The sequence below is a fragment of the Salvia miltiorrhiza genome, chromosome 7 (genome assembly GCF_028751815.1).
Source record: "Salvia miltiorrhiza cultivar Shanhuang (shh) chromosome 7, IMPLAD_Smil_shh, whole genome shotgun sequence".
Taxonomy (NCBI): Eukaryota; Viridiplantae; Streptophyta; class Magnoliopsida; order Lamiales; family Lamiaceae; genus Salvia; species Salvia miltiorrhiza.
The window spans coordinates 15,522,429-15,537,140 of NC_080393.1; the positions used below are offsets into that span (position 1 = coordinate 15,522,429).

Genomic DNA, 14,712 nt, shown 5'->3' on the forward strand with positions numbered 1-14,712 from the left:
TATGATTTGGGTAGTTCAACAACAAATTCGTGGAGAAGAGATTCCCCCCTCCCCCCGCGTGTATTAATTTAAACTAGTATGACCATTCGTGCGATGCACGACGAACATTGAAATTAAATTATATATTTAAGTAAATAAATAAATATAAATTTTCAACTTTGTATAAAGCGTAATGATAATTATTTCTATTAAAAAAGTTTTAAAATTATTTGATAATGAAAATTAGCATTACGCATTATTATTATAGAGTATTACGCATCATAATAATAAAAAAAATATCATATACAAATATAAATAAGAGGTTGTAAAGTTTTAATGAAAAAAGAGAAAATAAATTATTCATAAATTATTGATTTTTGATATTTTTTATACTATATTAAATTTACGATGTATATAGAATATTTTTTCATGAATCAAATTTGACAATATTTACAAAAGAATTAAAATATAAAAAATAAAAAGAAAAAATAGTGAAAAAATTGGTGGAAGAAGAGAGAGAAAAAGAGAGGGAAAAAACTCCTCTTTTATATATTATATAGATTAGTTTCAATTAATTTATAACTAATTTCAATCATATATGCTCGTGTACTAATTAGTTTCAACTAGTTTGAATTAGTTTCTAATTAGTTTTGAACTAATTTCAATCACGCATATATGCTTGTGTACTTATATATATGCTCGAGCATATTTTGTCAAGAAACCATAGTTTATTGAGAAATTTGGGGGGAACGAGAGATTTTTTAGAGATGAGCAATGAGGGAAGAAATTAGGTTTTAAACATAAATGAGGAAATACTAAATAATTAATGTGGCTGATTATCTGTACAAAACGAGGTCGTTTAATTATTTCTGAGACACGTATGTGTGCCACGTCAAAAATAATATTGCCACGTCAAATGTGGTTTGGGAGTAATTTAGTGTCGGGTGCAAAATCAGAAAACTAACAAAGTTAAGGAATTTATAGGGTGAATTTAAAGTATGGGTGCAAAATGAGAAAGTGGGTAAAGTTTGAGAATTTACAGGTAATTAATTACCCTAATAAAATAACTTTATAATTCTAAATAATAATTAAAATTACATTACCAAAATTAAAATTACATTTGATATATAGTTGTATGGAAATTATTGTTGAGGGTAGGACATGTGATGATATTATGAACTTGGAAAATAGGAACTTTGAAAATTTTGGGAGCTTAAATTACTAGAATCAGAATTTTGAGATCTTGCATACGTCATTTTACTTGTGAAAATGAAGTGAAGAAAATGAAAGTTGAAGTGTTGAAGAGTTATATGAAAAATGAAAGAATGGAGCGAATATATATAGAAAAATTTTAGAATTAACGGTACATATAGAAATATATCGGTCAATTTGTCAGAAAGAGCTGTTTTAATTAACAGGCAATACGAAATGTTGTATAGAAAATATATAACTATGAACAAACCATTATACTTTTGGTGAAATAGGACATAGAAATAGGCAAAATAAAAAAAGAATAAAAATAATGGAAAGAAAAAAGGCAAAAAAAAATAAAAATGAGAAACACTATATTCAGCTGCAAAAAAAAGTAAATTGAATGAATGAAGCCCCCATATTTGGCTGTGTAAAATGGGACCCGCTTGTCAGCGAAAATTGGTTTTCAGTTAGCAACTAGTTTCTCAATTTGATTTTCGAAACCAATTTTTTGTTTGCCCAATGCTAGTTCTTACTTTTGGAGACTGAATTTTTAAGCCGTTGGAGACACCCTAAATAGCATCACGACAAACTTTGAAATGAATGACACTAATATTTCATTTCGTACCAAAATGCTGGTGCGACGGACTTTGAGACGAATAATGTGAATCGATCATTTTTCAATTTTCACTATTCGTCACAAGTTTGTGCACAAAAAATCCTAAGAAGAATAGTGCGAATAGGTCATTTTGCATAATTTGTTCCAAGAGCTGGTTTGACAACCTTGCATAAATGGTACTCCCTCCGTCCATGAAAGAACTTCCTAGGAGGGAGTGACACGGGTTTTAAGAAAAAATATTGTTGAGTGTATTGAGAGTGAATAAAAGGTAGTTGAGTGTATTGGGAGTGGTGAAAATGTGTTATAATTAATATTGAGAGTTGTGAAAAGTGAAAAGTAAGAGGATTATAAGTGGTGGGGTATAGTCCAAAAATAGGTAGGAAGTTCTTTTGTGGACGTCCCAAAAAGGAAAGATATGAAGTTCTTTCGTGGACGGAGGGAATATGAAATAACATGCTTGTGCCAACACTTACGCGATAAATCTTGACAGAGTGATACGAATAGTTCATTTCGTATTTTTTGTTCCAACATTTTTTTTGAAGGGATTTTTGTTCCAACATTTAGTATAACAACTTTTGGGATGAATGGTATACAAAAAATTTAATTTAACCGAAATTTTAGTGCGATTAGTGTTTAATTATGAAGTGGTTAAATATTTGGTTTTAATTGTAATATCTTTTTTGTTCGATTTTCTATGAAAACATAACCTAGAACTAGTTTATTTCCAACATGATTCAATATTGTATTATTCAATTAATGAACTAAATAATAGAGTTCTAGTTTATTTCCAACATGAGTCAATATTGTATTATTCCATTAATGAACTAAATAATACTAGAATGTTGTGTACTGTCAGAGAGTTCTATATATTTGGCTTATCATTTCGGAACGTAAGAAAAAATAATCTAATTGCTTTGAGTCCTTATTTTAATTAAAGTAAATATGCCACCATGTTTTCGATTGGTAGTGTAAAAATAAAATCAGATGTAAGATGTGTAAATCATATAATTTCTTTGAGTAATTTTAATCTAAATTAGCCTGAATTTGAGTCTAAAACAAAGAGTTATCGTAATTTTTGTAATAGATAGAGAAGCATTTATGAGGAAGCAAGTTGTAGATGGTGAATTCGCAGCCAACTCATAGTTTGGAGAAGTGGATATTTTATGTTTACTTGACTTAAGAAAGTCATCCCAATTATGAAGTGGGGCTTTTGCACTGAAGAAGTTGGGACATACAAGGAACAACAGATATTTCTATCAGAATAAATAAATAATTTTATTCTATATAATAGTGATCGGCCGCCACTAGGCTTGTTCGAAAAAAACAGAAAAATTGTGTACGGCAAAACAATCAACCGCACACGGGCTATCATCATACACCCATCCGCAAGCTCATTAATACAATCAACCGCACACGGGCTATTATACACCGCAAGCTCCAACCACAGCCCTTTCCTTCACGTTCGGCTTTATCGTTTTGAATATTGTGCACATACCTAATTTAAAAAAATAAAAATAAATAAATGAAAATTTCACTTTTAAATAGATATTTTACCAATTTTTGTTATAATTTATTTTTACCGTTTCCAACGATCCTCAACACTTCTTTTAACTTTTTTATTTCATTTATTCATCTATATATACTTTCTAAACCATTTTTATGCCATAGTACATAACTCTCTCTCTATTCTCTCATCTTCTTCCACTTTCTACATCTTTTTTTCCAAATTCTTCTTGAAAAATGGACCGCAAGTTCAACGAGTTTTGGAAAAATGGCGCTCCGTTCTCAGGGATCCCAATTTCTTCCCCGATGGTTTAGAAGGCATCCACTTGAATGACACTCATTTTGTTCAAGACGATGATATTGTGGAGATTCCTTCCCTCCCCATAATGACAAGGTTTCGCACAGGCTACACCTCAAATGAGATCGAGCTTGTGTGCATGCTGTGGGCAGAGGCGATCCACAAAGCCATCAAGGGTGTCAATCAAAAGACACTCGTCTATTGGGATGAGATTACCCAACAATTCAACGAAGCTCGACCTTTTGGCAGTCCGACTCGTGATAACAAGCAAATAAAGTCTAACTTTCAATGTGTCCAAAATGACGTCAAGCAATGGGAGTCCATCTACGAGAATTTGCAAGCCAATTGAGGAAGAGACATGAGTGATGAACAATTCACTGAACAAGCTCAGGAAAGCTATCAAGCCAAAGAGTGAAATCGCGGCGATGAGTGCTCCGGCGATTGTGGTGGCACTGTCCTCGGCATCCATGGCGATTTCCTCACGGCATCAGAGCGAGGTTGTTCCAGCGACCTCAGATGCTCGGTGGTCAAAGAGTGAAATCGCGGTGGTGGGTGCTCGACGGCCGTGCAACGATGGCAGGCTAGATAAGCTGCAGCGGCAAGGAAGAACGGTTATGGCGCGATTCTGCAGCCACACGTTCCGCCGTTGCGTTTTGCAGTGGCGAGTCGTCGCGACACTGAGTGAGACGGTGTCGGGCCTGGTCAAGGCCGGCGGCGCTTCCAGCGTGACAGCAGATGGCGGAGAGCATTTAGGCCGATGGATTTCGTTGGATTCTTTTGAGAGAAAAACATGAGTACTAAAATTGGCTTTAATTTTTAATTTATTGTGCCACCTCAATTAATAAATAGTAGGTTATTTTCCACGTAGGTATTATTATGCCAACTCAGCTTTAATTTCAGCATAAAAAGTCGCCATGGAAAAAATCAGAAAAAATTGAAAGGTTGTGATTTTTTTTCAAATTTTAAAGTTCATGGGAAAAACCAGAATTTATTGAAAGTTCGTGTATTTTACGGCAAATATCCCAAAATAAAAATAATTAGGATATTTAGCGGCATTAAGCCCAATTTAAAAACCCTTGAAAACACTGTATCCCTAGTAATGGTCACTATAACACAACATTTGTACCCTTTTGTAATTGCTCTAAAATGGTTTCAGACAAAATCTATCTGTCATGATGTGGATTGCGAAATCCATCCATCCGCAAAATTAAGACTCTTTGCAGTACTCAAAAAAGAAAAGGGTTTATTACATTTTTGCGAGAAATAGTCGTCATTACAAAAAAAAAAAATTCCTTATACACATTATCCATTTGTCCTTATACATATTATCCATTTGATTGATCAACATCACATACATTTTAAATGACATCATGCATGCAAAACACAATTCAAATGAATGTATCCACATCAGATGTAAGATGGATCTTACCGGAAAAAAAAAATAAAATAAAATTAGACGATGTTAAAAATAGTGTCTTTATTGCAATAATTAAAAGTCATACGAAAATTTAAATTAAAAAAAGGTACAATTATCGTGCTAAATCTGCAGTCATGGTCTATATGGAAAAAATAATAGGCATATGAAAAATATTCTATTTATCCTCAATTGATACCCAAATAAAGTACGAATAGACTTTTCATAGTTGGAAAAGTTAGGCCATGTTGATTTATATATGGGATGACATGAAATTCCTAGAAGACAAATGTGTTTTTGGATCACACAAATTTCATTTGTATGGCGTATACATTCAACTTGACAAGATTTTGCTCCAACTTGGCGTATAAATTTCATTTGAATAATGCTACCATGTTAATAAATGAAGGTAAAAACTTTTGTACTTTCGAATTTACGGTGTATCTATATAATTAAAATTTATTAATTATAACCCTAAAAAATTACTCCCTCCGTCCCTGAAATAAGTTCATCTTTTTCCTTTCTCCTTTCTGGGACGTCCCTAAATAAGTTTTTCTTTCTTTCTTTCTTTCTATTTTTGGACAACTACCCCACCACTAATAATACTTTATTTATTCTTACTTTTCACTTTTTCACCACTCCCAATACTAATTATAACATATTTTTCTCCACTATCAATACATTTTACCACTTTTCCTTAAAACTCGTGCCGTCCCCAAAGAGGAACTTATTTTGGGGACGAAGGGAGTATTAATTATAATTAAACATTAATGACTAGTAATAAAAGTAGGGCTGGCAAATCGTGCGGGTCGGATCGTTATCGGGTCGACCTGATATCGACCCGACCTGATAAGGCCAAACTCAAACACGACCTGTTAATGGAATGCCCAAACCTGACATGAACCCGACACGATTTTTCTAAACTCGAACCCAACACGAACTCGACACGAACCCGATAACAACACGATTCAAAGTGTGTTGACACGACACGATAGCGACACGATCTGATTACAACCTGATAACAACACGAATAGAGCTGATCTGATAACAATCTGATCTGATTTGCCCAAGTTCATTCACATCAATTATAATAATAAAAAATACTAGTAAATATTTAATAAAGACTAAACTAAAGTGTAGAAAGAAATCATAAATAAAAAATTAAAAATAAAAATTTAATTCTATCCGGTTACTCGAACCCGACACGAAATTATCAGGTCCTTATCAGGTTGACCCGATAAGGACCCGAACCTTATCGTGCGTGTCACTAATCCATTAATTTTGTGCGATTTCGTATCGTGCTTTCGTGTCGTATCAAAAATTGTCAGCCATAAATAAAAGGATGGTAGCGACTAGCGAGGAAATGCGGACTGCTGCTTTGCCATTTAATTACTTGCGTAGGTATTTTTTTTTTAATTTTTTTAAAGAAAAATAAAAAAGAATCAGTTACTCCTCTAAAATTTTGTTGGACTTTTTTTTATAGTTTTAATTTCTTGCACCACTTTGAAAATGGACTCAGCGTTTTCAGTCATGAATGCTTATAACTAGTAGTAGGTGGGGAATGTATATCATACCTAGTCCGTCCTATTATTAATGACACATATTCTATTAATGAAGTAATATATTTTACTTTTGAGAGACAAAATTAAGAATTAGTAAGAACTTAATTAAAGTTCATATATAAAATTAATTTATCTATTTAAACTGGTCCTCTCTCTCTACTCCTCTTCTTTGTTGCCTCTCACCGCCTCCACCCTTGCGCTTCCACCACTCTCAACTCTCGTTCTTCCACTGCCCTTGCACCGTCTCCACTTTCTGATTTTTGATACGCCTCCACCTGCCAAACTCTAGTTTCGCCTGCCGTCCATCCTCTCTGGGCTCTCAGTGAAACCCTAGCAGCAACGCGACAACGGAGTGCGATGTCAGCAATTGCTACGATTTTGAGTGGACATGCGTGTTGCTGCTGGAGTCGTTAATTTTGGTGATGATGGATCCGGTGCTGGGGAAGGAGGTGCATGTGGATTTGTACATGAAGCTCATTGTTGCCCAAGCTCGCCGATTTGATTTTGTGATGAACTTTTGTTTGAGATTAGATTTGATGTTGTGAAGAATTTTATTTGAGATTATATTTAATTTTGTGATGATTTTTTGTTTGAGTTTAGATTTGAATTTTCGTTTGATTTTTATTGTTGTGGAATGAAAAGAATTTTATTTGCAAGTAAATAGCAATAATAAAATATTCTTAAGTATACTATTAAACATGGGAGACACACACACCTTTTTTACTAATTTTATTCTCCTTAATCTCCGTGGCCAAAAGCTATAGGCCATAAATAATTGGACGGAGGGAGTAATTGAGAAAAAAAAATTATAGTATATACATTATTAGAGGTGAGAATTAGATTTATATTATTAAAAATATGTCATAGTCGAGAAAATAAATAAACGAATGTAGTTTATATTTGGAAGACTAAAGGTGAGAATTAGATTTATCAAATAAATAAAATGTCAAAAAAGAAAAAATAATTATACTTCTAAATATATTGCTTAAAAGCATTTCTAATGTTTAGGTTTACAAGTGGATTCTAACAAAGGTTTTATTTTTTGAGATAATTGTCTATAAATACATTAACTTTCAATTTATTTTGGAATGAGGTGGTTTTGGGTACAATCGCGTGTACTGTACAACGGATTGTACCCGCATTTAGACCCTAACTCGCACACTGACCCAAACTCATATCCTGACTCGAATAGTGTAAATGATATTATTCGGTTATATAAATGACACTGTCTGTAATTGACACTATCCTGTTATACAAATGATATTACGTATAATGACACTATAACATTATAAATGACACTGTGTATACTTGACACTATTTAGAAATATAAATGATACTTCATGTTATTTAGACTATAAGATTGTAAATGACATTATAATATTTTATTAAATAACATTATAAGATTGAAAATGATATTGTAACATTTTAAAATGTTACAGTGTCATTTATATAACCAAATTGTATTAATTATAAGCAGTGTCATTTACATAACCGAATAATACTCCCTTCGTCCCATAAAGCAAGACTAAGTTTCCTTTTTGGTCTGTCTCACGAAGCAAAACTAGTTTCTAAAAGTAGCAAAAAATTTACCCTTTATTCACCTTTTCATTTTTTCACCTACCACACTCAACACACAAAATATCAATTTCTTAATTCTCGTGTCGAAAAGAACTTGGTTTTGCTTCATGGGACGGAGAGAATATCATTTACATAATTTGGGTTAAGATGCAAGTTCGAATCAAAATATGAGTTAAGATCTGAATACGGGTCAGTCCGATTGTACGGTGTACCCAATTATAGCTAAGTTTTTGTGTTTTGGAATTTATGACGACGAGCCGCATAGGGGCCCAATTTGACGTACCAAACTGATGATTACACCTTGTTATACTTGAGATGAGAGGTTTACGGTACTAAGCTCAACATGGAAGAATTAGTCTTCGTCTTATTTTTATTGACACAATTTGAAAGATGAATCTATCATAGCTTATTTGAGTATCTATTTTGATTTTGTTTGGCTGTGTTTTCATTTTAAAATTCAAATTGAATTTTTTAAGCCTAAGAACGGTCAAAATGACATCATTTTGGGTTAGTTTTTATAATATTAATCCTAGCATCGACCCCGTCAGTATTCCTAAGCTATAATTTTTTTTTATAAAGGTGAAAAAATAATCGAACGCAAGCGAGACCACTACCTATACAAAGATGGAAAAACTACCTGAAGATAGGTAGAATTGAACCCAAGACTACTCACAGAGGAGAATTTTCGGATGCCTCAACTTTGTCACATGAGCTAGGCTTCATTGTCATTCCTATGCTAAAAATGAACTTGACATTTCGATAAGTCATCGATAGTTCATGATTTTACTGACATTTACCCTATAAAATAACATACTGCGTGATTATGTTAAATGTTAAACACATTATTAGCCTATATGTGGTTGTCTTAAGTAATACCTCTATCTAAATACTTTTCTGCACAAAAACTTATACTGGTGCAAGTATAAGAATAATTAATCTCTTACAATTTTATACGAAATGTTAATACATTTTAACTTGTACGCCCAGTAATATAACTAGTAAATTTGAATATAAAAACAGATAAATATACAAACTTACACGTTCAGTGACATACCTAGTAACTTTAAATATAAAAAGAGATAAATATATAAATTTATACGTTCAGCATTATAACTAATATTGTTGCCTTGAATCCCAATAATATACTATAAAGGACTTTTAAAATTTATCAATACTTTTTTCTTTTGACGGAAACAATACTTTTAGAATCTCCTAATTTATTTGTATAATATATAAACTGAAATGATAAGTAATACGTATATAAGCTAATATGAGATCCCATCAGCGTCGACAAAAAGCTCGACAGGTAAAGAATGTAGTAATCGAGTCTTTAAGAAAATGAAGATGCAGCATACCGATTTGATTTCTTGTCGTTGTATGAGGGGCTGTAATTGTAATTGCATGCAGCACAGCAATTAATGGCAAAACTAAAATTGGCCTATAACTCAGCATGCCTATGTGAATCGGCATGCCTACACAGTAAAATGTAATTAGTAAAAATTGGCCTATAAATGGGCATGCCCAAAATGTTTCAGGAAAACAACTTCACACGTTTCATCAATATGGCCTGTAACGCATAGGACGCCTATACCTTGGAACCCTCCTGCACATATATCAATTTACATTTCAGAGTATAAAACAAATAAAAGAATCAAATCGTAACTAACACCAACTTAGATAATGGATGATGTAGATAACAAATTTATCAATCTTTCTACCCAAAGTATGCATACATCAAGGAGTGTGCAAGCCGCTAAATAAGTTTCCTACTTTGACAGGCAATAATCTATACCTAAAGGACGGCTCAAAGTATTATTCCAACATAACATGAAAAATAATTTTTCCTCGATCACCATTAAAATTTTCTTTGACGACAAAAAATTATCCGTTGTTTTATAAGCCACAAAATGGAGTGAAGCAGCAGCTGTAACGTTCTTACCCGTAGGTATAAGGAGGGTATGCATAAGGTGTTGGCATAAAAGGCCTTCTTGATCCAAAATATGGACTTGGGTGTCTCCCTCGATATTGCTTCATTCCGGGAATATTAGTTCGTTTGGCAGACACCTGTTCAATTCCAAATATATAATCAATTTAGTATTCATTAAGCTCTATTACTAGACCAAGCAAAGACCAAGAACCTTCAATTGACGGCCATTCAACTCTGTTTCATTGAGCAGTAGAGCATTTTGAACAGCCTCAACTTCCACAAATTCTACATATGCAAAACCTTTGGGCTGCCCGAACTTATCTGTCAAAATAGTGACCCTATTGACAGTCCCACATGACTGAAAATGCTGCTGTACCTCCTCAGGTGTGCACGAATAGTCGACCTGTATTTGGAGAAAAAATAAAACAATGACAGCTAAGCCAATTTAGTGAAACCATAGACACAGATTGACAAATGTGCATGTACTCAAGAATATACTCAAGGTTTCATTTACATACAACTGAAGCACAAGTGTGTTCCAGATGTTACAAACTATGGACATCTGTAACACTACCACCCCCAACATGTCCAAGTTCTTCCAATGACTTCTCCCTTTAATGCTTAATGCCGAGTGGATTCAGCATTTTCTTATCTTTTATTGCAACTAGCTAAATGGTATGTAAGACATGTAAAAATTCAATAATATATAAATATATAGTAGATACTGTTGACACAATTTTAAAGAATACTACATACAAAATTATTCTTATCTTTTATCAAAATGAATAAAAGCATATATTGATTTTGGAGAATTTTAGATGCAAAATGATTCTTATCTTATATCAAAATGAATAAAACCTATATAGCAATTCTTTTATAAGCTAATCATGATATATTGCCTTGTAATGAGCCGGGAATCAGCCAGAATTAACTCTCATAAGAATTCATGCTACATTGACCCAGTTATCTATAAAGACATCATAAATAGCAATTAGCAAGAGAACAAAATCTGTTGCAATAAGAAACATTGGTTCTGGACGAAGATAAAGGACAAGAAACACACGTTACCGACATATATGGAACGAGAATCAACTTCCTCCTTTTCAGCCTCCGTAGCAGAGGCAATGGCTGAATCTTCTGACAAGCACCAAAAACAGAACAATGTTGTAAATCACCAGTTTAATTGGCATTCAAGTTCATGGTTAGAGAAACCTTGTTGCAGAAAGATGAAGAACAAATACTGTCCTTAGATGTGTAACATTCCAATAAAAAAATAGCACAAAGCAAACAATAACGATTGCCTTCATGCCATATGTACGCAATCACAGCAGGAACACTTGGTCCTCGAAATTGAAACTATAGTTTTTTTCACTGAAATTTTATCCGATACACAGGATATATATGAAATATTATTAGGAAGGGTTACAGTTACAGGCACCAAACTTAATCGCAAGAGAAGTTTGAGGATCAATTTACTGAATAATTTTTAGACGATTTCTTTAGATGCGTATTCATTGCATGTCTTGGACTAAGCTTATTTATTCAATATGGGAATCATAGAGATCTAAACTTATTTAATGTTCATATGACATTTGGCCACATAAGTCTGCTTATTCATATTAATACCAATTGTGCTAATAATATCACTTGAATTGACAAAGTTAACTTGTGTTTCACCAAATCTCCGAAACAGAGAAAGTTAAATGAAAAACTCCACACTCCCAAATAAAAGAACACATTCTAAAATGAAAATTAAGCCTTTTGTCATCACTTCTATGCATTTTGACCTTGCAAGTCATATCCTGTTAACTTTCGTTGCTCTCAAGTAAACAAACTCATTAGCAATTGAAAAAATATAAAATGAACAAACAAGTACACTCCTCTCCAACTGCGGTTACATTTTACCATTCATACCAACAGAAGTGTCTACATTCATAACTGTAAGTGTTTATCTTGGCTATATGAATGCCTTTCATCCTGATCAATTTTTTTCAGGTGTAAGAAGCATAAGATGATGAGAAAAATCTATTGAACACCAACATTATGAATATCAAGCATTCTGACTAAAATTCAAGTTATACATATCTTCAACATAAGATTACTCTGCAAAGGAAATGCACATTTCACTTCGTATTGAATTAGCTTTGTCTCATATTTCAGTTTGAAAATTCCTGATGAATGTCGTTTTCTTTGAATTACTATTTAGGCACCTGACAATAACCACAGGTAGCAAACAACCCTTCCCCACATGTTGTGACAACTAAATAAGTTCAAAGCTCAAAAGTTTCTTCATGATTTTATCTATCAGGCAACTAACACACGGAACACAACAATCACCTTAATAAGATCTAAACTGCTCTTCTTCTAGACCTAGACCGCATTCAAAGAACACAGAATTTAGACTCTCTAAACAAAATCCAATTACAAATTTACATCCCCACCAATTTTTCCGGTGCAGCCAAATGCACGAGCTCCGCCCCAATTAAATCCTAAAGTAATTAATAAACCCTAGATAAAATTAACAAACCCTAATTAGATTAATAAACCTAATTGGATTTAATTATAGTAGCGAACATGCACGCACACAAGTTTTTGCCTTTGAATTTCCCCTGTTTCTCCGCACCAGTTTTAATTGCCCTCTCTCTCTCTCTCTGAAGGAAAAAAAATAAACATAACCTTGCAGAAAATAAAATCTAATTTTTTTCACATTAAATCGACATAAATAACAAGTTAACAAATGCACAGCGCTCAGATAAGCAAATAAACCTTGAGTTGCGCCCATCTCTTTCTCGACTTTTGCTTGCAGTTCGCGAAGCGACCCAGCTTCTTCCTCAATCTCCTGCAATCTTTTTTTCATGGTCTCCAGTTCCTACCAGATTAGAGACCACAAAGGTTTAACTCCTACTCCAGTAGGCATCACAAGTACACACAAAAAAAAAAACACTTACAAATCTCGACGCACACACAGAAGCAAACACATACCTCAGATTTGGAATCAGCGGCGGCGGCGGCGGCGGCGTCGGTAAATGGGTCGGAATCGGATTCCATGTAGGCTGGTTCAGGAACTTCGCCGCCGTAAACATCTTCCTCTAACTCCTGCTGCCCTCGGCACTCCATTGCTCTCTCTTTCTCTATCTATGGGGGTATGTATCGGTTTCTTCTTCAGAGCTGATGATTTCGACCTATCAGCAATAGTCTTAGATATACACAATGAAAGTGAAAAATGAGATGGATTTGTTACTATGCCTGAGAGGCGATTGCTTTTGGCTGAATCGCGATTTGGCTTTCAAGTTCGAAGAGGAACTGCAGAAGGGGAAAACGCAAACTAGGCATGAAACCGCCGTTTTTATATTTTCATTTTCAATTAGCAAGGACGGGTCCGCGTATTTCAAATATTTTTTTAATGATTAATTACTTCTAAATATAGGGTTTATTAGATTAAAAACAATTTTGCACCGATTTTCAATTTTTTACATGAACTTTAAATTTTATTTGAATTTCTATAAATGTAATAGATCGTTTAATTTTATTACCATTTTCATAAATCTCCAAATGAGAAGTTGACATGACATTTTTTAAATTGCCAAAAATATGATATGAAATTGTCGACCAATCAATAAAACGATGTCGACGCCATTTACAACCCACACCACCATATATCCAACATGTGAACCTTTCATTTTGACCCAATCTGCAATTAGGGTTTATCTTTCAAAATTCTGTCGCCTAGGATTTCTCGCCACGCGGTGACGCCGCACACTACTCTACACGTTATCTGCTCTTTCAGTCGTCGGCTCACCTTCACACGCCGTTGTTGCACCGACCAAAAAGCCGTTAGCAATCCTCTGTCACTGAAAGAAAAGGAGAGAGACCACTGAGACAACCGTCTACAAAAATCATCGTCGAGCGAAAACGTAAGCTGAGAACTCGTTTTCGTGGCATCGCTTCTCTGCATGCTCGAAACTGTGGCCCCAGAACTTATGTGTGTTGTTCCTTGCATCACCACTACAACCACTCCCGGAGCGAAGAATCGTAGCGCCGCTCTGACTTCGCGGTTACTTTCGGAGGTGAAAGACGACTTATGGCTGCCGGAGTAGCCATGTCCTTACCGTGTGAGCCACCTCGCAAGCTGATAAACACTTATTCTTGCAAGATTTTTATGGATTATATTCTTCGAATTGTGTTGAAATATGCATTATGTGATGTCTTTTGGAGTTAAATGCATATTATTTCGTGATGACACGCATTGGTATAGTTTTTGACAATTTAATCCAAGAATGAATGTTTTGGAGCAATACTACTGAAGGAATGTGTTCGAGGGACGACAACGAAGAGAAACGAGCTCGAAAATCGAGGAAAAGACAAAGGAACAATATTGGTGATCTCCGAACTCTCTAACAGGATTTCGGATCCAAAGTGTGAAGATCAGCGATCGCCGATCTTGATAAGGGTTTGTGAAGGATTTTGACGACCAGATCGACGATCACCGTTCCAGTCGCCGTTTTCTCCACGTTTTTTTTTTTGCGATGTTATCTATATTTTCATATTTTTAGACTGTATTTTACCCTAAGCCTATAAATAGGTTTCATTGTTGGCCTATTTAGGGGTCGCATTCATATTTTCATATTCTAAGACTTAAAA

The 14,712-nt window shown here is 34.1% G+C and overlaps 1 protein-coding gene across 2 annotated transcripts; it reads right to left on the minus strand.

Moving 5' to 3' along the window:
• Positions 1-9,473: 9,473 nt before the first annotated feature.
• LOC130995500 (polyadenylate-binding protein 1-like) lies at positions 9,474-13,489 on the minus strand. Of its 2 annotated transcripts, none has more exons than XM_057920803.1 (7): positions 13,318-13,489; positions 13,054-13,239; positions 12,838-12,940; positions 11,135-11,208; positions 10,283-10,474; positions 10,084-10,208; positions 9,474-9,747 (listed from the first exon to the last, which is right to left on the minus strand). In XM_057920803.1, the coding sequence occupies exons 2-7, from the start codon at positions 13,186-13,188 to the stop codon at positions 9,702-9,704; spliced, it is 675 nt and encodes a 224-aa protein (XP_057776786.1). In that variant the 5' UTR covers positions 13,189-13,239; positions 13,318-13,489; the 3' UTR covers positions 9,474-9,701. The 2 variants fall into 2 exon arrangements, with proteins under 2 accessions (XP_057776786.1, XP_057776787.1); XM_057920804.1 differs by having other exon boundaries at positions 11,135-11,205; positions 13,318-13,468.
• Positions 13,490-14,712: the final 1,223 nt, after the last annotated feature.